Source organism: Salmo salar, chromosome 08 (genome assembly GCF_965601325.2).
Source record: "Salmo salar chromosome 08, fSalSal1, whole genome shotgun sequence".
Lineage (NCBI taxonomy): Eukaryota > Metazoa > Chordata > Actinopteri > Salmoniformes > Salmonidae > Salmo > Salmo salar.
Window position 1 is genome coordinate 40,822,501 of NC_138298.1, and position 26,105 is coordinate 40,848,605.

At 42.0% G+C, this 26,105-nt stretch overlaps 1 protein-coding gene across 11 annotated transcripts in view; it reads left to right on the forward strand.

Moving 5' to 3' along the window:
• Window positions 1-26,105, forward strand: part of LOC106592866 (uncharacterized) — a 182,761-nt gene that overhangs the window by 52,304 nt on the left and 104,352 nt on the right. For 8 of the 11 annotated variants that reach the window (XM_082978216.1, XM_082978209.1, XM_082978212.1 and 5 more), the window contains exons 3-13: window positions 6,107-6,205; window positions 10,660-10,758; window positions 11,496-11,594; window positions 11,786-11,872; window positions 12,431-12,529; window positions 13,155-13,178; window positions 20,289-20,387; window positions 20,662-20,760; window positions 23,068-23,166; window positions 24,555-24,752; window positions 25,740-25,937. In XM_082978216.1, coding sequence (XP_082834342.1) covers window positions 6,107-6,205; window positions 10,660-10,758; window positions 11,496-11,594; window positions 11,786-11,872; window positions 12,431-12,529; window positions 13,155-13,178; window positions 20,289-20,387; window positions 20,662-20,760; window positions 23,068-23,166; window positions 24,555-24,752; window positions 25,740-25,937 — 1,200 coding nt within the window. Of the gene's footprint in view, window positions 1-4,380; window positions 4,516-6,106; window positions 6,206-10,659; window positions 10,759-11,495; window positions 11,595-11,785; window positions 11,873-12,430; window positions 12,530-13,154; window positions 13,179-20,288; window positions 20,388-20,661; window positions 20,761-23,067; window positions 23,167-24,554; window positions 24,753-25,739; window positions 25,938-26,105 lie in introns of those variants that run through there. The other 3 variants (XM_082978211.1, XM_082978220.1, XM_082978215.1) reach the window with 2 other exon arrangements.

Consider the following 26,105-nt stretch of genomic DNA (forward strand, 5'->3'; position numbering starts at 1 on the left):
GTGTGTTGTAGGCTAGTGCATTAGCTAAATTAATAAGCCAGGTGGTGAGATGGATACAGGGATCTGTTTGTCCCTCTCTCCCAGTTCACCCAGAAAAGAGGATTAAGTCCTGTGTGTATTAGAGAGGTATCTGTGTGTATTAGAGAGATCTCTGTGTGTATTAGAGAGGTCTCTGTGTGTATTAGAGAGGTCTCTGTGTGTATTAGAGAGGTCTCTGTGTGTATTAGAGAGGTATCTGTGTGTATTAGAGAGATCCATATGTGTATTAGAGAGGTATCTGTGTGTATTAGAGAGGTCTCTGTGTGTATTAGAGAGGTCCATATGTGTATTAGAGAGGTATCTGTGTGTATTAGAGAGGTCTCTGTGTGTATTAGAGAGGTCCATATGTGTATTAGAGAGTTATCTGTGTGTATTAGAGAGGTCTCTGTGTGTATTAGAGAGGTCTCTGTGTGTATTAGAGAGGTCTCTGTGTGTATTAGAGAGGTCTCGGTGTGTATTAGAGAGGTCTCGGTGTGTATTAGAGAGGTCTCCGTGTGTATTAGAGAGGTCTCTGTGTGTATTAGAGAGGTCTCGGTGTGTATTAGAGAGGTCACTGTGTGTATTAGAGAGGTCTCTGTGTGTATTAGAGAGGTCTCTATATGTATTAGAGAGGTCCATATGTTTATCAGAGAGGTCACTGTGTGTGTCAGAGAGGTCTCTATGTGTATTAGAGAGGTCTCTGTGTGTATCAGAGAGGTCTCCATGTGTATCAGAGAGGTCTCCATGTGTATTAGAGAGGTCTCTATGTTTATCAGAGCGGTTTCTGTGTATCAGAGAGGTCTCTATGTGTATTAGAGAGGTCCATATGTGTATCAGAGAGGTTTCTGTGTATCAGAGAGGTCTCTATGTGTGTTAGAGAGGTCCATATGTGTATCAGAGAGGTCTCCATGTGTATTAGAGAGGTCTCTGTGTGTATTAGAGAGGTCACTGTGTGTGTCAGAGAGGTCTCTATGTGTATTAGAGAGGTCTCTGTGTGTATCAGAGAGGTCTCCATGTGTATCAGAGAGGTCTCCATGTGTATTAGAGAGGTCTCTATGTTTATCAGAGCGGTTTCTGTGTATCAGAGAGGTCTCTATGTGTATTAGAGAGGTCCATATGTGTATCAGAGCGGTTTCTGTGTATCAGAGAGGTCTCTATGTGTGTTAGAGAGGTCACTGTGTGTGGCAGAGAGGTTGTTTTATCTGGAATAAACGCTTCCTCCAGTCACCTATAGACCTATTGTGGTTCTATTGGTTCCATAGGGTGTTATTGTGGTTATATTGGTTCCATAGGGTGTTATTGTGGTTCTACTGGTTCCATAGGGTGTTATTGTAGTTATATTGGTTCCATAGGGTGTTATTGTGGTTCTATTGGTTCATTAAGGTGTTATTGTGGTTATATTGGCTCTGCTGGGTGTTATTGTGGTTCTATTGGTTCCATAGGGTGTTATTGTGGTTCTATTGGTTCCGTAGGGTGTTATTGTGGTTCTGTTGGTTCCGTAGGGTGTTATTGTGGTTATATTGGTTCCATTGGGTGGTATTGTGGTTCTATTGGTTCCGTAGGGTGTTATTGTGGTTCTATTGGTTCCATAAGGTGTTATTGTGGTTCTATTGGTTCCGTAGGGTGTTATTGTGGTTCTATTGGTTCCATAGGGTGTTTTTCTGGTTCTATTGTTTCCGTATGGTGTTATTGTGGTTCTGTTGGTTCCATAGGGCATATTGTGGTTCTATTGGTTCCATAGGGTGTTATTGTGGTTATGATATTTTCTTACCTGGCTCAATGGAACCAATAGAATTGAATAGTTTGAAAACTGCCAACCCCGCCCAATTGGCATGCCCTCCAGGCAGGCTAAAGCAAACGTTGGGGCCAGTTTCCCAGACACAGATTAGTCCTAGTCCTGTTCTTTACTCTTGGGGCCAGTTTCCCAGACACAGATTAGTCCTAGTCCTGTTCTTTACTCTTGGGGCCAGTTTCCCAGACACAGATTAGTCCTAGTCCTGTTCTTAAATCTTTGGGCCAGTTTCCCAGACACAGATTAGTCCTAGTCCTGTTCTTAACTCTTGGGCCCAGTTTCCCAGACACAGATTAGGCTTCGTTCTGTTAACACTTGGGGCCAGTTTCTCAGACACAGATCAGGCCCAGTCCTGTTCTTAACGCTTGGAGATATTTTCCCAAACACAGTTTAGGTCTAGTCCTGTTAACGCTTTTGCCAGTTTTCCAGACACAGATTAGTCCTAGTCCTTGTTCTTAACTATTGGGCCCATTTTCCCATACACAGATTAATCCTAGTCCTTGTTCTAAACGCTTGGGGCCAGTTTCCCAGACAAAGATTAGTCCTAGTCCTTGTTCTTAACTCTTGGGCCCATTTTCCCAGACACAGATTAATCCTAGTCCTGTTCTTAACTCTTGGGGCCAGTTTCCCAGACACAGATTAGTCCTAGTCCTTGTTCTTAACGCTTGGGGCCAGTTTCCCAGACACAGATTAGTCCTAGTCCTGTTCTTAACGCTTGCGGCCAGTTTCCCAGACACAGATTACACATTGTCCTGTTCTTAAAAGCACTTTCAGTAGAGAATCTCTATGGAGAATGCTTTTTAGTCCAGGTCTAGGCTTAATATGTGTCTGCGAACCGGCCCCAAAGTATTTGGCAGATTTGAAATAGTATTTGAACCCAAGACTGTCCACAACAGTTCTGCCCACTGAGTTTATGTCAATGGGGACCAACCAGGTCAGTCCCTGGAAATTCCAGAGATATATTTGGTTGCACCCCATTTCTTGGTACAGAAATGACCAGGTATTTGAAACCTGATATTGAACTGCTGGCCAATGAAAGGGCATGGTGTGTCACATGATCATGACTGAGTTGACCTGGCAGAGTGTTATCAGCTGAGGTTCATCTTTGCTCTTTGAAGCCTTCTAAGTATGTGCTCTATCAAACTCTATGGCTCGTGCTCTCCTGTCTGAGACACACCTCCTCTTTCCAGGCTACTCTAACACACTGTGTGTGCTCTATCAAACTCTATGGCCCGTGCTCTCCTGTCTGAGACACACCTCCTCCTTCCAGGCTACTCTAACACACTGTGTGTGCTCTATTAAACTCTATGGCCCCTGTCCGGAATGCAGGCTGCTTTTCCCTTTTTTTTAAAGTGTTGACATTTTCAGAAGCTTCTAAATGTGTGTGTCCTTGATAGTCTCTATGACAGTGCAGAAAGCCCATACCCCATGGCTCTTTGGCATTTGAACGACTCACTGTGTGTGTACGTGCGTGTGTACTTCTGTTTGTGTGTGTGTGAGTGTGTGTGTGTGTGTGTGTGTGTGTGTGTGTGTGTGTGTGTGTGTGTGTGTGTGTGTGTGTGTGGTGTGTGTGTGTGAGCCACTGCCAAGTTGAGGGGGGCTTTGGAATTGGTGGGGGTGGATAAACAGAGGAAGGGACAAGGGGATAGGAACACCTCTCTTTACTATAGTGCCTTAGAAGGCTCCAGGACCAGCCAGGAGGGACAGTAGCTCCTCTCTCAACCCGACTGAGAGAGCCCGCAGGGGGGCAGGAGGAGGCAGACAGGACCCTTAACATCCAAACCTCTGGAGCCAGGCAGGAGGTGAAAAGGGAGAGCAAGGGGAGAGCCTGCACCGTGGTGCTTCATCTTCTGGAGCTGATTCATCTTTATTGGAATACCAGACCAGAAGAAGAAGAGAGTACCAGACCAGAAGAAGAAGAGATTACCAGACCAGAAGAAGAGATTACCAGACCAGAAGAGGAGATTACCAGACCAGAAGAAGAGATTACCAGACCAGAAGAAGAAGAGATTACCAGACCAGAAGAAGAGATTACCAGACCAGAAGAAGAAGAGAGTACCAGACCAGAAGAAGAAGAGATTACCAGACCAGAAGAAGAGGAGATTACCGGACCAGAAGAAGAGATTACCAGACCAGAAGAGGAGATTACCAGACCAGAAGAAGAGATTACCAGACCAGAAGAAGAAGAGATTACCAGACCAGAAGAGGAGATTACCAGACCAGAAGAAGAGATTACCAGACCAGAAGAAGAAGAGATTACCAGACCAGAAGAAGAGATTACCAGACCAGAAGAGGAGATTACCAGACCAGAAGAAGAGATTACCAGACCAGAAGAAGAAGAGATTACCAGACCAGAAGAAGAGAGTACCAGACCAGAAGAAGAAGAGATTACCAGACCAGAAGAAGAGATTACCAGACCAGAAGAAGAAGAGAGTACCAGACCAGAAGAAGAAGAGAATACCAGACCAGAAGAAGAAGAGATTACCAGACCAGAAGAAGAAGAGATTACCAGACCAGAAGAAGAGGAGAGAAAAGAAGATAAAGAATAGAGGAGAAGAGAATAGAATAGAAGAGCGATAGTCAGGTGTAGGAGGAGGAGAAGGAGGGATAGTCTGGTGTAGGAGGAGGAGAAGGAGGAGGAGAGGGCTGGGATTCCTCTCGCTCCTCTGGCTACACACGACAGGATGGAGGAAGACGAGGACGAGGTGCTTGTGTGTGTGTGTGTTATCCTTTACAACGGCTGTGTATTATCCTAGTCTTCAGTTATCAGTGGATGTAGCTACTGTAGCTACCTGAGCCGTGTTGACATCATGTGTGTATCCCAAACAGCACCCTGTTAAAAACCTGCAGAGTTTACAACTGATCCAGGATCTGTGCCGAATTACTACAAAGACTCACGCTGCGGAGTTTACAGCTGATCCAGGATCTGTGCCGTATTACTACAAAGACTCACACTGCAGCAACACAGCTGTTAGGTTGAATTGGCTAAATGTGACGACGTAGAGATTTAAACCAAAACTGAATAATAAGCCTATGCAAGAGGTGTCACTACAGTCCCTGGTTCGATTCCAGGCTGTAACACATCCGGCCGTGATTGGGAGTCCCATAGTTTGTCGCACAATTGGCCCAGCGTCGTCCGTGTTTGGCCGGGGTAGGCCGTCATTGTAATTAAGAATTTGTTTAAAAAAATTATATTTTAAATTTGGTTAATTTCAAGTTTAATAGATGTAGTGACGTCTCTAGCACTGAGATGCAGCGCCTTAGACCGCTGCGCCACTCGGAAGCCCAGTATTGATGCTCTATCTAATTTCATGACCTGCTCTGTGTTCCTTCTGAACATTGATCCGAATGCTTTGGTTCTTATGTTTATAACTGAACTCAGATCTGTGTTTCCTGTTGTCTCATTGGTCTGTCTGAATGCCTGATGTGTTAGAAATACTGTTCTCAAATTAGCCATCTCCCCTGTGTTGCTAATGAACATATTAGCTGTTGAATCTAAACTGACCAGAGAATGTTTCCTTTGCTCTTTAGCGGGCTGAATCGCTCACCTGGTATGTTTACAACTGATTTCTCCGTGTGGTTTGAGTGTTGGTACTTATTTAAAACCCTACACTGTTCTATTTTGGACTGTTTATGTTGTATGTCGGACATATTTTAAGACGTACCGTTGCTAGGTAACAGTCCGATACACGAGCTGAGATGAGAAGGACGTCTACATTGTTTCCTCTGGTTGAATGGGATAGACAACAGTCCACTGATTCAATATGACTTGTTGACATCCGGTGTAAGGAAATCCTGGCGTGACCACTTCCTCTTTTTTTGAATGGTCTTCAAGCGCAAAAAAACCCACTAAAACAATAACACAGTGAAATATCTTCATGATAAAATAGGTAGAAATGACCTGTGTTTGTTGTTGTAGAACGGGCTGAATGTCTTGGTTCTCGTGTTACCATCTAACTGACTCAGGTTGTCTCCCATATGAAACCCTATGGGCCCTGGTCAAAAGTAGTGCACTATAGAGGGAATAAGGTGACATTTTGGCATTAGTTCTTATGTTTATATCACTGACCTGAGACCTGTGTTTCTTGTCATAGAACGGTCTGAATGCCTTAGTTGTTATATTCATAAACTGACTCCAGGCCTGTCTCTGTCGCTGTTATAGAATGATCTGAATGTCTTAGTTATTATGTTTAAAAAGCTGACCTGAGACCTGTGTTTCTCTGTTCCAGAATGGTCTGAATGTCTTAGTTATTATGTTTAATAAGCTGACCTGAGACCTGTGTTTCTCTGTTCCAGAATGGTCTGAATGCGCTGCACCTGGCAGCTAAGGAGGGCCATGAGGACCTGGTGGAAGAACTACTGGAGAGAGGCTCCGCCGTCGACTCTGCTACTAAGGTACTGTAGCTACTGTAGCTAGCTACCATACATGTCAGGAAGTAAACCAAAATTCCAATTGAATAATTGAAAAAAAAATCAATTTTCAATGACTTCTCAATAACCTGAAGCTATTTATGATATTTATTTTTTATTTGTTGGGGATAAAAAAAAAAGTTTAAATTGACCCCAACCAATGATCCCTCTAAGCTCCCTCAGGACCGCCATGCAGAATAAATATCAGCCTGCGCAGAGAAGCACGAGTATTGAATTTCAACTAACTTTTTTGAGTTTTCCCTGTTAGTTAACACTATCAACGTTTCCCTTTACTGTGGGAATTGTCATCGAATCAAGGCAATATTAGCCAATTTCTATGCAACGTCCCAGAAAGAAAAAAAACTATGGTATGCAAAACTAAACTATGCAAGAGATTTTGTTATAGGCCGAACACGGAGTAGGATTCTATTGCCGTCGACAGGTACAACTCATGTCCATACTCTACACAGACCGGTGTGCTATAACCAATCAGAGCTGCAGTAGGCCTATATGCAAATAGACCATTGCCATATATGGATCTGTGCCATTCACTTTGAACTGGACTGTGTTTACAGCATGAGCTGTCATGAGTAGATGTGCTTGTTTTGAAATCAAAGTGAGAGCTGTATGTAGCCACGTGTGCACATTTGTTCATATCCTTTGCTAGTTAGTGAGTTATTAGCGCAGTTATAGATCATTTGTAGTCAGCAATAGGGGAAGTGATTGCTTCCTACAAGAGCACAAAACGTGTACATTTCTAGACATCTTTGATAAGCGAGTCAGGTAAAGAGCTTTTTTTTTGTCTTAAAGGGGCAGTGTTGTATTTTGAGACAGGCTTGAATAAGCTAAGTAGCCAATAGGCAGAGGGTAGCATAATTTGTCTGATTCTTTGTAATAATGGTATGGGGATAATGATTCATTTTATTTTGTAAAGTGGTTTCTTGCATCAAACAACACCAACGGCATTTTCAGTCACCTCCTTGTCTGAAGGACAAGTGGATAAACAGGTTAATGCCAAGCCATGCATGTTTTTTTTCAAAAGTCTCATGGAATGTAGGCCTACATTGAACACCAAACATTGGCTGCTACTGTAGTCCGAATGATAGAACAGCTGTTTCCATGTTAAAATGTTCTGGGATGCATTTTCTCCATTGTTTTTGATGGTAGGCCACTCTGGTTGTGATCACATAGCCACAGTAGTCTACTTGGCCACTGTTATAACTGTAACTTAAAGCGGGTACAGCTTCAGTTACAGCCTCAGTTACAGACTCAGTTACAGCCTCAGTTACAGCTTCAGTTACAGCCTCAGTTACAGACTCAGTTACAGCCTCAGTTACAGCCTCAGTTACAGACTCAGTTACAGCCTCAGTTACAGCCTCAGTTACAGCCTCAGTTACAGCCTCAGTTACAGACTCAGTTACAGCCTCAGTTACAGCCTCAGTTACAGCCTCAGTTACAGCCTCAGTGTCCACAGTAAAAGTGCGCCGGATGTTGCATGGAATTTTCACAACGTTCAAGTTTGCACTCAGCAGACCTGAAATTTGCTCAGTGCTTGACCCCAACCTTTATACATTTAGTTTGAATTGACCCCGACCTTTATACATTTAGTAGTATTGATCCCAACCTTTATACATTTAGTAGTATTGACCCCAACCTTTATACATTTAGTAGTATTGACCCCAACCTTTATACATTTCGTTTGAATTGACCCCAACCTTTATACATTTAGTAGTATTGATCCCAACCTTTATACATTTAGTAGTATTGACCCCAACCTTTATACATTTAGTAGTATTGACCCCAACCTTTATACATTTCGTTTGAATTGACCCCAACCTTTATACATTTAGTAGTATTGACCCCAACCTTTATACATTTAGTAGTATTGATCCCAACCTTTATACATTTAGTAGTATTGACCCCAACCTTTATACATTTAGTAGTATTGACCCCAACCTTTATACATTTAGTAGTATTGACCCCAACCTTTATACATTTAGTAGTATTGTACTTACTGTAGTTAGTAGTTAATTAGCCTGGTCCCAGATCTGTTAAGACAGAAATTCAGCTGTTGATGCTGCTGCTAAAGGTTCTGAGACCTTTAGATTATACTGGGGGGGGGGGGGGGGGGGGTGGGGGGGTGGATAGAGACAGGTGGGGGGGTGGGAGAGGAAGAGAGAGAGGTGGATAAAGAGGGGGGAGAGGAAGAGAGAGGTTTATAGAGAGGGGGGAGAGAGAGATGTGGGGGGGAGAGAGGGGGGAGAGAGAGAGAGAGGTGGGGGGAGAGAGAGAGGTGGATAGAGAGAGGTGGGAGAGGAAGAGAGAGAGGTGGATAGAGAGAGGGGGGAAAGAGAGGTGGGGAGCGAGCGAGGAATTTGAAAACAATTCAAACATTGATAAACTCCTATATGCTGTTTGTTAGACAATAATACCGCAGTGAGCAGTCACAGCAGCAAGATGTGTCCCGTTGCCATGAGAAAAGGGCAACCAGTGGAACACAAACAACATTCTAAATACAACCTGTATTTATCTGTTTGTCTTCCCTTTCATATTTCAACTACTTGCACATTGTTACAACACTGTACGTAAACAATAATATAACATTTGAAATGTCTCTATTATTTGAAAACTTTTGTGAGTGTAATTTTTACTGATGTTTCCCTTGTTTATTTCACTTTTGTTTATTGTCTATTCCAATTGCTTTGGCAATGTAAACATATGTTTCCCATGCCAATAAAGTCCTTTGCATTGAATTGAAACGGGGTTGGAGAGAGATAGAGAACGGTGGAGCGAAGCCATTTATACTCTCTAGTACTAAGAAGAGGGAGGTAGGGAGGGAGAGAGAGGATGAAAGCAGAGTATCAGTGTCTCTAAAGTCTAAATCACTGCTAGGAATCCCACTCCTTCTGGGTGTCGAGAGACAGAGAGAGAGAGATAGAGATAGAGAGAGAGAGAGAGACAGAGAGTTAGGGAGAGAGAGAAACAGAGAGTTAGAGAGAGAGAGAGAGAGAGAGAGAGGTACAGTATATCAGTGTGAGACCAGAATACCAGCCCCCCTGGCAGGGTGTGTGTTACCTGATCCAGTGGGGTTCTCAGGTGATGGGGCACGCTCTTTAGCCGCCAACTACCATAAACAACCTCCAGGGAATCTCACCCTCCTTACCCCCTCGCCCCCTCGTCTCTCACCCCCCCTCACTCCTTACCCTTCACTCAATTTGATCCCCACTGGGGCCATCTGAATGGAAATGTGTGTGCACACTACTGTAAGTCACTTTGGATACAAAACGTCTGCTAAATGGTATATAGGCGTATTATTATTATTTAATTAATCCACGCCTCTGATTCGCACATCTTTCACACCTCAATAGGTTAGCAGCCAGATCTTTACTGACACTTCTAGTGATCTGACATGTTTTTAAGGAGTTATCTGACATGTTACTGAGGAGTTATTTGACATGTTATTGAGGAGTTATCTGACATGTCATTGAGGAGTTATCTGACATGTTATTTGCCGTGTTATTGAGGAGTATTCTGACATGTTATTGAGGAGTTATCTGACATGTTATTGAGGAGTTATCTGACATGTTATTGAGGAGTTATCTGACATGTTATTGAGGAATTATCTGACATGTTATTGAGGAGTTATCTGACATGTTATTGAGGGGTTATCTGAAATGTTATTTGACATGTTATTGCGGAGTTATCTGACATGTCATTGAGAAGTCATCTGACATGTTATTGAGGAGTTATCTGAAATGTTATTTGACATGTTATTGAGGAGTTAACTGACATGTTATTGAGGAGTTATCTGACATGTTATATATGAGTTATCTGACATGTTATTGCGGAGTTATCTGACATGTTATTGAGGAGTTATCTGACATGTTATTGAGGACTTATCTGACATGTTATTGAGGAGTCATCTGAAATGTTATTGAGGAGTTATCTGAAATTTTATTTGACATGTTATTGAGGAATTATCTGACAAGATATCTGACATGTTATTGAGGAGTTATCTGACATGTTATTGAGGTGTTATCTGACATGTTATTGAGGAGTTATCTGGCATGTTATTGAGGAGTTATCTGAGGAGACAACATAGTGCCACCAAGATGTTAACCTAGAGTTGATAGACAGCTGGGCTGCAGCCTGACCTTTAAACAGGTGACTGGTAAAGGTGTTAGCATAGAGGCTACGCTGTTACCACCTACTGCCACACACACACACTGCCACACACACACACAAACAAACAAATAAACAAACACACACACACACACACACACACACACACACACACACACACACACACACACACACACACACCACACACACACACACACACACACACACACACCTACTGCTACATGCACATGCACACACACATAAACACACACACACACACACTGAACCATCCTATCCTAATGCTCCTCTCCCTGCAGAAAGGGAACACAGCCCTCCACATCGCCTCGCTGGCCGGACAGAAGGAAGTAGCTAGACTGCTGCTGAAGAGAGGAGCCGACATCAACGCCCAATCACAGGTCAGACAGATAGACTTCATGATGCTCATATAGGCTGTGACCCCAGTACCATGTGGGATAGTGGCATAGACACTGTATAATACTATCAGTCTCCACTGTATAATACTATCAGTCTCCACTGTATAATACTACCAGTCTCCACTGTATACTACTACCAGTCTCCACTGTATAATACTACCAGTCTCCACTGTATAATACTACCAGTCTCCACTGTATAATACTACCAGTCTCCACTGTATAATACTACCAGTCTCCACTGTATAATACTACCAGTCTCCACTGTATAATACTACCAGTCTCCACTGTATAATACTACCAGTCTCCACTGTATAATACCACCAGTCTCCACTGTATAATACTGCCAGTCTCCACTGTATACTACTACCAGTCTCCACTGTATAATACTACCAGTCTCCACTATATAATACCACCAGTCTCCACTATATAATACTACCAGTCTCCACTGTATAATACTACCAGTCTCCATTTGCACATTAAAGTGTATCTTTGGACACTGACTATAATTCTCTTTGGATCAATGACCTGCTAATGGAACAGGTAACATACCTTCTCAGTAACCGTGTGTGTGTGTGTGTGTGTGTGTGTGTGTGTGTGTGTGTGTGTGTGTGTGTGTGTGTGTGTGTGTGTGTCGGTTTGAATGTGTGTGTGTGTGTGTGTGTGTGTGTGTGTGTGTGTGTCGGTTTGAATGTGTGTGTGTGTGTGTGTGTGTCCTCCAGAATGGCTTCACTCCTCTCTACATGGCAGCCCAGGAGAATCACCTGGAGGTGGTCAGATACCTGCTGGAGAATGGAGGGAACCAGAGCACTGCTACTGAGGTAGGTGTGTGTGTGTGTGTGTGTGTGTGTGTAGGTGTGTGTGTGTGTAGGTGTGTGTAGGTAGGTGTTTGTCTCAAGATTTGTGAATTTGGATATCTTTCCCCCTCTCCTCCCCTCTCTCCCCTCTCCCCCTCCTCTCTCCCCCCTCTCCCCCTCTCTCCCCTCTCTCTCCTCCTCTCCTCCTCCTGTAGGATGGGTTCACCCCCCTGGCCATAGCCTTGCAGCAGTGTCATAACCAGGTGGTCTCTCTCCTCCTGGAGCATGACACCAAGGGCAAGGTAATAATAGTATTATTTAACCTTTAACCTTTATTTAACCAGGCAAGTCAGTTCAAAACAAATTCTTATTTACAATGACGGCCTACCCCTGCCAAACCCGGACGACGCTGGGCCAATTGTGCTCCGCTCTATGGGACTCCCAATCACGGCCGATTGTGATACTGCCTGGAATTGAACCAGGGTCTGTAGTGACGCTTCTAGCACTGAGATGAGGTACCTTAGACCCCTGCGCCACTCGGGAGCACCACATATTACAATGTATTGTACCATGTACCTCTCTCCAACAGGCCCTCAGCCGTTCCATGTCTTTGATCTATTCCACAGCTGGCACACCTGATTCACCTAGTTGACTAGGTGACTAGGTGAATCTGGTGAGGTAGTTCAGGTCTACGACAACATGGTGAACCGTCTCGGGGTCACCGAGGAGGAGGGTTGAGAGGCACTATCCACAATGGAAATGAGTCATTGACTTTTATTGTGTCATCCTATACAAGTTGTTGAAATGTCTGGACTGTCTGTTGATGTCTTTTAATGATCCAATCAAATGTGTCCATCCAGGTGCGGCTGCCTGCCCTGCACATCGCTGCCCGGAAGGATGACACCAAGGCAGCTGCCCTGCTGCTACAGAATGACCACAACGCTGATGTTCAGAGCAAGGTACCCCGAAGAGGGAGGAGAGGAGAGGAGAGGAGAGGAGAGGAGAGGAGAGGAGAGGAGAGGAGGGAGGGAGGGAGGGAGGGAGGGGGAGAGGGGAGGAAGAGGAAGATTACATTTCTGATGGACAGAACAAGGTGAGAGGTGTTGGGAGGGAAGCTGGGGGAGGGGAGGAGGAGAGAGGAGGAGGAGAGAGGAGGGGGGAGGATGGGGGGTAGAGGGGGTGGAGGGAGGATGGGGGATAGAGGGGGTGGAGGATAAAAGAGGGTTGGTGACAGACTTGCATGTACTGTTTCTCTGTTTCAATACTGTGTCTTTAAAAGTGATTCTGGAGACGTATCTGTCATGTGACCTGTATGCAGACATGACAGCATCCTGTGTGGGGGTTTTGGTGTGAGGTCATCTTGTCTTATAATGCCGTTGCCTGCCCTGTTCCCTGTGTAACAACCAAACTACCTCCTCCTTTTCCTCCTCCTCCTCTCCTCTCCTCTCCTCTCCTCTCCTCTCCTCTCCTCTCCTCTCCTCTCCTCTCCTCTCCTCTCCTCTCCTCTCCTCTCCTCTCCTCTCCTCTCCTCTCCTCTCCTCTCCTCTCCTCTCCTCTCCTCTCCTCTCTCTGCGGCATTATCAGATGATGGTTAACAGAACTGCAGAGGTATACATGTTGATTCTACCCATTCCCTCCCCTCCTCTCCTCCCCTCTTCCTTCTTCACCTTCATCTAGCTCTGCTCTGTAGTTCCTATGTTGACATCAGACCTGTGTTAAATACTGCATGATGGACTCTGACATGCTCTTCACTACATCTAGCATCTAGTGTCTGTCTGTCTGTCTGTCTGTCTGTCTGTCTGTCTGTCTGTCTGTCTGTCTGTCTGTCTGTCTGTCTGTCTGTCTGTCTGTCTGTCTGTCTGTCTGTCTGTCTGTCTGTCTGTCTGTCTGTCTGTCTGTCTGTCTGTCTGTCTGTCTGTCTGTCTGTCTGTCTGTCTGTCTGTCTGTCTGTCTGTCTGTGCCTGCGTCTGTCTGTCTTTGCCTGCCTGTCTGTCTGTCTATCTGCCTATGTGTCTGTTGTCTGTCTGTCTGTCTCTGCCTGCCTGTCTGTGTCTGTCTGTCTGTCTGCCTGTTGGATACGAGTGTTTGACTCTACCAGTAAATAGACTTGTTGTAACAGCCTCCTGGTCCTGAGCATGTCTGAATGTTTCAACTTTTTTTTTTAAAACATTGTTTTACACCTTTAAAAGTGGGTTTCTTCGGTGTTGAAGTCTTTGTTTCCAAGAAAATAACATTTTCCCCCCTGAAACAGAGAGCCTTTGTTGTAGTTGTATCTGTGCTTTGTGTATGTTACTGTGTTTTTAACGTCAGGAACTAACACATAATAACATCACCTAGTTGATGAAACACAGCATGTGAACTCACCCACTAAATCTTACAGGGCACCATCACCTTTCTGCAATACCTGTGTAGTTTGTCATAGGATGCCTCTCAAATGGCACCCTATTACCTATATAGTGCACTGTGGGCCCTGGTTAAAAGTAGTGCACTATAATAGGGAATAGGGTGCCATTTGGTCACATAGTCTGCCTTGCAGTATGGTTGGATATATTCTAATATCATGATAATATTTATATATATTATATTAGTATGGTTGGTTATATTATAATATCATGATAATATTTATATATATTGTATTAGTATGGTTGGTTATATTATAATATTATGATAATATTTATATATATATTGTATTAGTATGGTAGGTTATATTATGATAATATTTATATATATTATATTAGTATGGTTGGTTATATTATAATATTATGATAATATTTATATATATTATATTAGTATGGTTGGTTATATTATGATAATATTTATATATATTATATTAGTATGGTTGGTTATATTATAATATTATGATAATATTTATATATATTATATTAGTATGGTTGGTTATATTATAATATCATGATAATATTTATATATATTGTATTAGTATGGTTGGTTATATTGTAATATCATGATAATATTTATATATATTGTATTAGTATGGTTGGTTATATTATAATATCATGATAATATTTATATATATTGTATTAGTATGGTTGGTTATATTATGATAATATTTATATATATTGTATTAGTATGGTTGGTTATATTATAATATTATGATAATAATTATATATATTATATTAGTATGGTTGGTTATATTATAATATTATGATAATATTTATATATATTGTATTAGTATGGTAGGTTAACTATGTTTCTTAATCGCCCCATGTCTCCCAGAATGGGAAGGTAAGAGGATAATATCTACCACTAACTCTGTCATATAGCTGCTTTTATATCAATCTGTTTTTATATATATTTCCATATATAATTGTCTGTATGTCCCGTCTGTCTAACAGAGCTCTGTAGTGGCTAGTCGCTTACTGTGCTGTTCTTTATTCTTTATTTTACTTCTTTATTGTCACATTCTCTGTTATTTTGTTCTATTTTTTTCTATGTAGGTTTAATGTAGTGTTATAGGATTAATGTAGTGTTATAGGTTTAATGTAGTGTTATAGGCTTAATGTAGTGTTATAGGTTTAATGTAGTGTTATAGGCTTAATGTAGTGTTATAGGTTTAATGTAGTGTTATAGGATTAATGTAGTGTTATAGGTTTAATGTAGTGTTATAGGCTTAATGTAGTGTTATAGGTTTAATGTAGTGTTATAGGTTTAATGTAGTGTTATAGGATTAATGTAGTGTTATAGGTTTAATGTAGTGTTATAGGCTTAATGTAGTGTTATAGGTTTAATGTAGTGTTATAGGTTTAATGTAGTGTTATAGGTTTAATGTAGTGTTATAGGCTTAATGTAGTGTTATAGACTTAATGTAGTGTTATAAACTTCATGTAGTGTTATAGGTTTAATGTAGTGTTATAACCTTCATGTAGTGTTATATGTTTAATGTAGTGTTATAGGCTTAATGAAGTGTTATAGACTTAATGTAGTGTTATAGTTTAATGTAGTGTTATAGCCTTAATGTAGTGTTATAGGATTAATGTAGTGTTATAGACTTAATGTAGTGTTATAGTTTAATGTAGTGTTATAGCCTTAATGTAGTGTTATAGGTTTAATGTAGTGTTATAGACTTAATGTAGTCTAATAGGCTTAATGTAGTGTTATAAACTTCATGTAATGTTATAAACTTCATGTAGTGTTATAGGTTTAATGTAGTGTTATAAACTTCATGTAGTGTTATAGGCTTAATGTAGTGTTATAGGCTTAATGTAGTGTTATAGGCTTAATGTAGTGTTATAAACTTCATGTAGTGTTATAGGCTTAATGTAGTGTTATAGGCTTAATGTAGTGTTATAGGCTTAATGTAGTGTTATAGGCTTAATGTAGTGTTATAAACTTCATGTAGTGTTATAGGCTTAATGTAGTGTTATAGGTTTAATGTAGTGTTATAGGCTTAATGTAGTGTTATAGGCTTAATGTAGTGTTATAAACTTCATGTAGTGTTATAGGCTTAATGTAGTGTTATAGGCTTAATGTAGTGTTATAAACTTCATGTAGTGTTATAAGCTTAATGTAGTGTTATATGCTTAATGTAGTGTTATAGACTTAATGTAGTGTTATAGGCTTAATGTAGTGTTATAGGCTTAATGTAGTGTTATAGGCTTAATATAGTGTTATAGGCTTAATATAGTGTTATAAACTTCATGTAGTGTTATAGTCTTAATGTAGTGTTATAGGTTTAATGTAGTGTTATAAACTTCATGTAGTGTTATAGGCTTAATGTCGTGTTATAGGCTTAATGTAGTGTTATAAACTTCATGTAGTGTTATAGGCTTAATGTAGTGTTATAGGCTTAATGTAGTGTTATAGGTTTAATGTAGTGTTATAGGTTTAATGTAGTGTTATAAACTTCATGTAGTGTTATAGGCTTAATGTAGTGTTATAGGCTTAATGTAGTGTTATAGGCTTAATGTAGTGTTATAAACTTCATGTAGTGTTATAGGCTTAATGTAGTGTTATAGGCTTAATGTAGTGTTATAGGCTTAATGTAGTGTTATAGGCTTAATGTAGTGTTATAAACTTCATGTAGTGTTATAGGCTTAATGTAGTGTTATAGGTTTAATGTAGTGTTATAGGCTTAATGTAGTGTTATAGGCTTAATGTAGTGTTATAAACTTCATGTAGTGTTATAGGCTTAATGTAGTGTTATAGGCTTAATGTAGTGTTATAAACTTCATGTAGTGTTATAAGCTTAATGTAGTGTTATAGGCTTAATGTAGTGTTATAGACTTAATGTAGTGTTATAGGCTTAATGTAGTGTTATAGGCTTAATGTAGTGTTATAGGCTTAATATAGTGTTATAGGCTTAATATAGTGTTATAAACTTCATGTAGTGTTATAGGCTTAATGTAGTGTTATAGGCTTAATGTAGTGTTATAAACTTCATGTAGTGTTATAGGCTTAATGTAGTGTTATAGGCTTAATGTAGTGTTATAGGTTTAATGTAGTGTTTTAGGTTTAATGTAGTGTTATAAACTTCATGTAGTGTTATAGGCTTAATGTAGTGTTATAGGCTTAATGTAGTGTTATAGGCTTAATGTAGTGTTATAAACTTCATGTAGTGTTATAGGCTTAATGTAGTGTTATAGGCTTAATGTAGTGTTATAGGCTTAATGTAGTGTTATAGGCTTAATGTAGTGTTATAAACTTCATGTAGTGTTATAGGCTTAATGTAGTGTTATAGGTTTAATGTAGTGTTATAGGCTTAATGTAGTGTTATAGGCTTAATGTAGTGTTATAAACTTCATGTAGTGTTATAGGCTTAATGTAGTGTTATAGGCTTAATGTAGTGTTATAGGCTTAATGTAGTGTTATAAACTTAATGTAGTGTTATAAGCTTAATGTAGTGTTATAGGCTTAATGTAGTGTTATAAACTTCATGTAGTGTTATAGGCTTAATGTAGTGTTATAGGCTTAATGTAGTGTTATAGGCTTAATGTAGTGTTATAGGCTTAATGTAGTGTTATAAACTTCATGTAGTGTTATAGGCTTAATGTAGTGTTATAGGCTTAATGTAGTGTTATAGGCTTAATGTAGTGTTATAGACTCCATGTAGTGTTATAGGCTTAATGTAGTGTTATAGGCTTAATGTAGTGTTATAAACTTCATGTAGTGTTATAGACTTAATGTAGTGTTATAGGCTTAATGTAGTGTTATAAACTTCATGTAGTGTTATAGGCTTAATGTAGTGTTATAGGCTTAATGTAGTGTTATAGGCTTAATGTAGTGTTATAAACTTCATGTAGTGTTATAGGCTTAATGTAGTGTTATAGGCTTAATGTAGTGTTATAAACTTCATGTAGTGTTATAGGCTTAATGTAGTGTTATAGGCTTAATGTAGTGTTATAGGTTTAATGTAGTGTTATAGGTTTAATGTAGTGTTATAAACTTCATGTAGTGTTATAGGCTTAATGTAGTGTTATAGGCTTAATGTAGTGTTATAGGCTTAATGTAGTGTTATAGGCTTAATGTAGTGTTATAAACTTCATGTATTGTTATAGGCTTAATGTAGTGTTATAGGCTTAATGTAGTGTTATAGGCTTAATGTAGTGTTATAGGCTTAATGTAGTGTTATAGGCTTAATGTAGTGTTATAGGCTTAATGTAGTGTTATAAACTTCATGTAGTGTTATAGGCTTAATGTAGTGTTATAGGCTTAATGTAGTGTTATAGGCTTAATGTAGTGTTATAGACTTCATGTAGTGTTATAGGCTTAATGTAGTGTTATAGGCTTAATGTAGTGTTATAAACTTCATGTAGTGTTATAGACTTAATGTAGTGTTATAGGCTTAATGTAGTGTTATAAGCTTAATGTAGTGTTATAGGCTTAATGTAGTGTTATAGGCTTAATGTAGTGTTATAGGCGTAATGTAGTGTTATAGGCTTAATGTAGTGTTATAGGCTTAATGTAGTGTTATAGGCTTTAATGTAGTGTTATAGGCTTAATGTAGTGTTATAGGCTTAATGTAGTGTTATAGGCTTAATGTAGTGTTATAGGCTTAATGTAGTGTTATAGGTTTAATGTAGTGTTATAGGCTTAATGTAGTGTTATAGGTTTAATGTAGTGTTATAAACTTCATGTAGTGTTATAGGCTTAATGTAGTGTTATAGGCTTAATGTAGTGTTATAGGCTTAATGTAGTGTTATAGGCTTAATGTAGTGTTATAAACTTCATGTATTGTTATAGGCTTAATGTAGTGTTATAGGCTTAATGTAGTGTTATAGGCTTAATGTAGTGGTATAGGCTTAATGTAGTGTTATAAACTTCATGTAGTGTTATAGGCTTAATGTAGTGTTATAGGTTTAATGTAGTGTTATAGGCTTAATGTAGTGTTATAGGCTTAATGTAGTGTTATAAACTTCATGTAGTGTTATAGGCTTAATGTAGTGTTATAGGCTTAATGTAGTGTTATAGGCTTAATGTAGTGTTATAGGCTTAATGTAGTGTTATAACCTTCATGTAGTGTTATAAGCTTAATGTAGTGTTATAGGCTTAATGTAGTGTTATAAACTTCATGTAGTGTTATAGGCTTAATGTAGTGTTATAGGCTTAATGTAGTGTTATAGGCTTAATGTAGTGTTATAGGCTTAATGTAGTGTTATAAACTTCATGTAGTGTTATAGGCTTAATGTAGTGTTATAGGCTTAATGTAGTGTTATAGGCTTAATGTAGTGTTATAGACTTCATGTAGTGTTATAGGCTTAATGTAGTGTTATAGGCTTAATGTAGTGTTATAAACTTCATGTAGTGTTATAGACTTAATGTAGTGTTATAGGCTTAATGTAGTGTTATAAGCTTAATGTAGTGTTATAGGCTTAATGTAGTGTTATAGGCTTAATGTAGTGTTATATGCTTAATGTAGTGTTATAGGCTTAATGTAGTGTTATAGGCTTAATGTAGTGTTATAGGCTTAATGTAGTGTTATAGGTAAATGTAGTGTTAGGTCTACCTTTGGCTCTCTTAGTTTTTCTGTTCAGACAATAATAGATTATTTGTTTCTTTTTCAGTCGCATGATTAGTGTCTACAAATCTGCTGCCCAAATGGCACCCTATTCCCTATATGGTGCATTGCTTTAGACCAGAACCCTATGGCACCCTATTCCCTATATAGTGCACTACTTTAGACCAGAGCCCTATGGCACCCTACTCCCTATATAGTGCATTACTTTAGACCAGAGCCCTATGGCACCCTACTCCCTATATGGTGCACTACTTTAGTTCTGAGCCCTATGGCACCCTACTCCCTATATAGTGCACTACTATATAGGGCCCACAGAGTGTAGTCTGTACTGTATCATGTACTGACCAGGGACCACAGAGTGTAGTCTGTACTGTATCATGTACTGACCAGGGGCCACATGTTGTAGTCTGTACTGTATCATGTACTGACCAGGGGCCACCAGGCGTAGTCTGTACTGTACTGATTCATTAGCTTTCTCTTTCCTCTCTTTTCTTGATTTTATTTCCTCATCGCTCTTTTTCTCCGGTAGTGGTGCATCATGGGAATGCTGCATGAACTAAGAGTCTGTCTTTCTTCTGTTGGATCTGCAGTTGAACTGAATCTCATGTGTCTTTCTATTCTCTCTTTCTTTTCGTTTCCCCATCCCTCTCTTGGTCCTCTCTCTCTCTCTCTCTCTATTTCACATTCTCCCTTCCCTCCTCCATCTACTCCTCCTCCCTCTTCTCTCTCTCTCCTCCCCCTAACAGAGTGGGTTTACCCCCCTGCACATCGCTGCTCACTATGGCAACGTGAATGTCTCCACCCTCCTGCTGAACCGAGGGGCCGCCATAGACTTCACAGCCAGGGTAGGACACTGTGAAGACCGGTCCTACTGTCATCACTTCTTATCCCCCCCTTCTTAATACGTCTTATTATATGACACTGTTTGTGTGTGTGTGTGTGTGTGTGTGTGTGTGTGTGTGTGTGTGTGTGTGTGTGTGTGTGTGTGTGTGTGTGTGTGTGTGTGTGTGTGTGTGTGTGTGTGTGTGTGTGTGTGTGTTTGTGTTTGTGTGTTTGTGTGTGTGTGTGTATGTGTGTGTGTGTGTGTGTGTGTGTGTGTGTGTGTGTGTGTGTCTATAGAATGGGATAACTCCTCTCCATGTGGCCTCTAAGAGAGGGAACACCAACATGGTAGCTCTACTGCTGGATAGAGGAGCTCAGATAGATGCCAAGACCAGGGTGAGTACTACACACACACACAGAGAGAGAGAGACAGATGGATTGAAAACACTCCCTCCAGCCAGGGCTGCACTAAAAGGGCAAATAATGGGATTGTGATTTTTTTTTAACCAAATATTGTGATTTTATTTGCGTTTTAGATCAAAACACTTGGAAGAACTGTTGAAGTCATGGAGACAGAATGGAGAACTGTTGTAGTCATGGAGACAGAATGGAGAACTTTTGTAGTCATGGAGACAGAATTGAGAACTGTTGTAGTCATGGAGACAGAATGGAGAACTTTTGTAGTCATGGAGACAGAATGGAGAACTGCTGTAGTCATGGAGACAGAATGGAGAACTTTTGTAGTCATGGAGACAGAATGGAGAACTTTTGTAGTCATGGAGACAGAATGGAGAACTGTTGTAGTCATGGAGACAGAATGGAGAACTGCTGTAGTCATGGAGACAGAATGGAGAACTTTTGTAGTCATGGAGACAGAATGGAGAACTTTTGTAGTCATGGAGACAGAATGGAGAACTGCTGTAGTCATGGAGACAGAATGGAGAACTGTTGTAGTCATGGAAATAGAATGTCTGATTCTATGGTTGGTTGGTGTTAGGAATGACAAGTAATGAAAAGGCCAGATACACACAGGGTAGATGGTGGTGTAACAGGGTAGATGGTGGTGTAACAGGGTAGATGGTGGTGTGACAGGGTAGATGGTGGTGTAACAGGGTAGATGGTGGTGTAACAGGGTAGATGGTGGTGTAACAGGGTAAATGGTGTAACAGGGTAGATGGTGGTGTAACAGGGTAGATGGTGGTGTAACAGGGTAGATGGTGTAACAGGGTAGATGGTGGTGTGACAGGGTAGATGGTGGTGTAACAGGGTAGATGGTGGTGTAACAGGGTAGAAGGTGTAACAGGGTAGATGGTGGTGTGACAGGGTAGATGGTGTAACAGGGTAGATGGTGGTGTGACAGGGTAGATGGTGGTGTAACAGGGTAGATGGTGGTGTAACAGGGTAGATGGTGGTGTAACAGGGTAGATGGTGGTGTAACAGGGTAGATGGTGTAACAGGGTAGATGGTGGTGTGACAGGGTAGATGGTGGTGTAACAGGGTAGATGGTGGTGTAACAGGGTAGATGGTGGTGTAACAGGGTAGATGGTGGTGTAACAGGGTAGATGGTGGTGTAACAGGGTAGGTGGTGGTGTAACAGGGTAGATGGTGGTGTAACAGGGTAGATGGTGGTGTAACAGGGTAGATGGTGGTGTAACAGGGTAGATGGTGGTGTAACAGGGTAGATAGTGTAGCAGGGTAGATGGTGGTGTGACAGGGTAGATGGTGGTGTAACAGGGTAGATAGTGTAACAGGGTAGATGGTGGTGTAACAGGGTAGATGGTGGTGTAACAGGGTAGATGGTGGTGTAACAGGGTAGATGGTGGTGTAACAGGGTAGATGGTGGTGTGACAGGGTAGATGGTGGTGTAACAGGGTAGATAGTGTAACAGGGTAGATGGTGGTGTAACAGGGTAGATGGTGGTGTAACAGGGTAGATGGTGGTGTAACAGGGTAGATGGTGGTTTGACAGGGTAGATGGTGGTGTAACAGGGTAGATGGTGGTGTAACAGGGTAGATGGTGGTGTAACAGGGTAGATGGTGGTGTAACAGGGTAGATGGTGGTGTAACAGGGTAGATGGTGGTGTAACAGGGTAGATGGTGGTGTAACAGGGTAGATGGTGGTGTAACAGGGTAGATGGTGGTGTAACAGGGTAGATGGTGGTGTAACAGGGTAGATGGTGGTGTAACAGGGTAGATGGTGGTGTAACAGGGTAGATGGTGGTGTAACAGGGTAGCTGGTGGTGTAACAGGGTAGATGGTGGTGTAACAGGGTAGATGGTGGTGTAACAGGGTAGATGGTCAAAGTTTCCCAGGAGACATTTATTACATTTGAAAGTCTCTCTCTCTCTCTCTGTCTCTCTCTCTCTCTCTCTCTCTGTCTCTCTCTCTGTCTCTCTCTGTCTCTCTCTCTGTCTCTCTCTGTCTCTCTCTCTGTCTCTCTCTGTCTCTCTCTCTGTCTCTCTCTGTCTCTCTCTCTCTGTCTCTCTCTCTCTCTACCTACTAGTGTATTACATGTTTCATCCCTCTGGCTCCATTTGCTGTTGGACATTTTCTTGTCTGCAATAAGGATACTTATGCACGTGTGTGTGTGGTGTGTGTGTGGTCTGTGTGTGTGTGTGTGTGTGTGTGTGTGTGTGTGTGTGTGTGTGTGTGTGTGTGTGTGTGTGTGTGTGTGTGTGTGTGTGTGTGTGTGTGTGTCTCTCAGGACGGCCTCACTCCTCTACACTGTGCAGCGCGGAGTGGACATGACCCCGCCATAGAACTACTGCTGGAGAGAGGAGCACCCATACTGGCTAGGACCAAGGTACACACGCAAAATACACACTCACACACACACACACACATACATACAATATATACAAACAAACGCACACAGGAAATACACACCACACATACTCACACACATACATAGAGTTTATATGGTATACACACATTTTGGTGAGATTCTTTTGCCGTGTTTTGTCATGTGTTATGACACTTTACGATGTGATTATGACACTTATGGAGTCAGGAAGAACTCTTCTGTCACGGTTGTCGAAAGGAGGAGCGGACCAAGGTGCAGCGTGTGTGTCGTTCCACATTTTATTTTCACTGTGAAACTTTGCAATACATACATAAAATAAACCGAACTAACAAAAAAACAACAAACTGTGACGCAGAGTAGAAACATACACTAACTCAGAAATAATCTCCCACAAACCCAGGCGGAAAAAAACCCTACTTAAGTAGGATCTCCAATTAGAGACAACGAGGACCAGCTGCCTCTAATTGGAGATCATCCCAAACAAAACCCCAACATAGAAATACAAAACTAGAACCTGACAACATAGAAATAGAAAACATAGAATAGAACAAAGAACTACAAATCTCGAATGCCCACCCAAATCACACCCTGACCTAACCAAAATAGAGAAACAAAACGTCTCTCTCAGGTCAGGGCGTGACATCGTCAAGTAAACTGTCACAGAAATCTAACAAAAATGATCGTCTCTCCCTCTCCCCCCTCTCGCTCCCCTCCCTCTCTCCATCCTTCCTTCTCTCTCTCTCCCTCTCTCTCCCTCTCTCCACCCTCTCTCTCCCTCTCCCCTTCCTTCCTTCCCTCCCTCCCTCCCTCCCTCCCTCCCTCCCTCCCTCCCTCCCTCCCTCCCTCCCTCCCTCCCTCCCTCCCTCCCTCCCTCCCTCCCTCCCTCCCTCCCTCTCACCTTCCTTCCTTCTCTCTCTCCCTCTCTCCACCCTCCCTCCCTCTCACTCTCTCCCCCTTCCCTCCCTCTCTCCCTCCTTCTCTCTCTCTCTCCCTCTCTCGCTCCCTCCCTCCCTCTCTCTCCCTCTCCCTCGCCACTTCCCTCCCTCTGTCCCTCCTTCCCTCTCTCTCTCTCCTTCTCTCCACCCTACCTCTCTCTTCCCCCTACCTCTCTCACCCCCTCTCTCCCCTCCCTCTCTCTCACTCTCTCCACCCTCTCCCTCCCTCCCTCCCTCCCTCCCTCCCTCCCTCCCTCCCTCCCTCCCTCCCTCCCTCCCTCCCTCCCTCCCTCCCTCCCTCCCTCCCTCCCTCCCTCCCTCCCTTTCTCTCCCCCCTCCCTCTCTCACCCCCCTCTCTCCCCTCCCTCTCCCCTCCCTCTCCCCTCCCTCTCTCCCCCCCTCCCTCTCTCCCTCTCCCTCCCCCCTCTCCCCCTCTCTCCCCTCCCCCTATAGAACGGTCTCTCCCCCCTCCACATGTCGGCCCAGGGAGACCATGTGGAGTGTGTCAAACACCTGCTGCAGCACAAGGCGCCTGTTGATGATGTCACCCTGGACTACCTGACGGCGCTGCATGTCGCCGCCCACTGTGGTCACTACAGAGTCACCAAGCTGCTGCTGGACAAGAGGGCTAACCCCAACGTTAGGGCTCTGGTACGGATTTAATACACACACACACACTGGTACAGACCATCTACCCTGTCACAATACACACACACACTGGTACAGAGCTAATACACACACACACACTGGTACAAACCTAATACACACACACACTGGTACAGAGCTAATACACACACACACTGGTACAGACCTAATACACACACACACTGGTACAAACCTAATACACACACACACTGGTACAGACCTAATACACACACACACTGGTACAGACCTAATACACACACACACACACACTGGTACACACACTGGTACAGACCTAATACACACACACACTGGTACAGACCTAATACACACACACACACACACACACTGGTACAGACCTAATACACACACACACACACACACACACACACACACACACACTGGTACAGACCTAATACACACACACACACACACACTGGTACAGACCTAATACACACACACACACACACACACACACACACACTGGTACAGACCTAATACACACACACACACACACACACACACACACACACACACACACACACACACACACACTGGTACAGACCTAATACACACACACACAAACTGGTACAGATATAATGCACACTGATACACACACACACTCACACACACACACACACACACACACACACACACACACACACACACACACACACACACACACACACACACACACACACACACACACACACACTGGTACAGACCTAATACACACACACACAAACTGGTACAAATATAATGCACACTGATACACACACACACTCACACACACACACCCACACACACACACACACACACACACACACACACACACACACACACACACACACACACACACACACACACACACACACACACACACACACACACACACACACACAGAGAGAGAGAAACACACTGGTACAGACGTAATACAACAGTTAAGTTGTTTGAATGTTTTCCCCAACGTTGCTGTGTGTGTTTCTGTGTGTTCAGAATGGGTTCACTCCGCTGCACATCGCCTGTAAGAAGAACAGGGTGAAGGTGATGGAGCTGCTGGTGAAATACGGAGCCTCTATCCAGGCCATCACAGAGTCTGGTCTGACCCCCATCCATGTGTCAGCCTTTATGGGTCATCTCAACATGGTGCTGCTGCTGCTGCAGAACGGAGCCTCGCCTGACGTCTGCAACATCGTCAGTACCGATACAATCAAATCAAATGTTATCGGTCACGTACACCTGTTTAGCAGATGTTATTACGGGTGTAGTGAAATGCTTGTGTTCCCAGCTCCAACAGTACAGTAGTATCTAACTAAATGCTTGTGTTTCTAGCTCCAACAGTACAGTAGTATCTAACTAAAT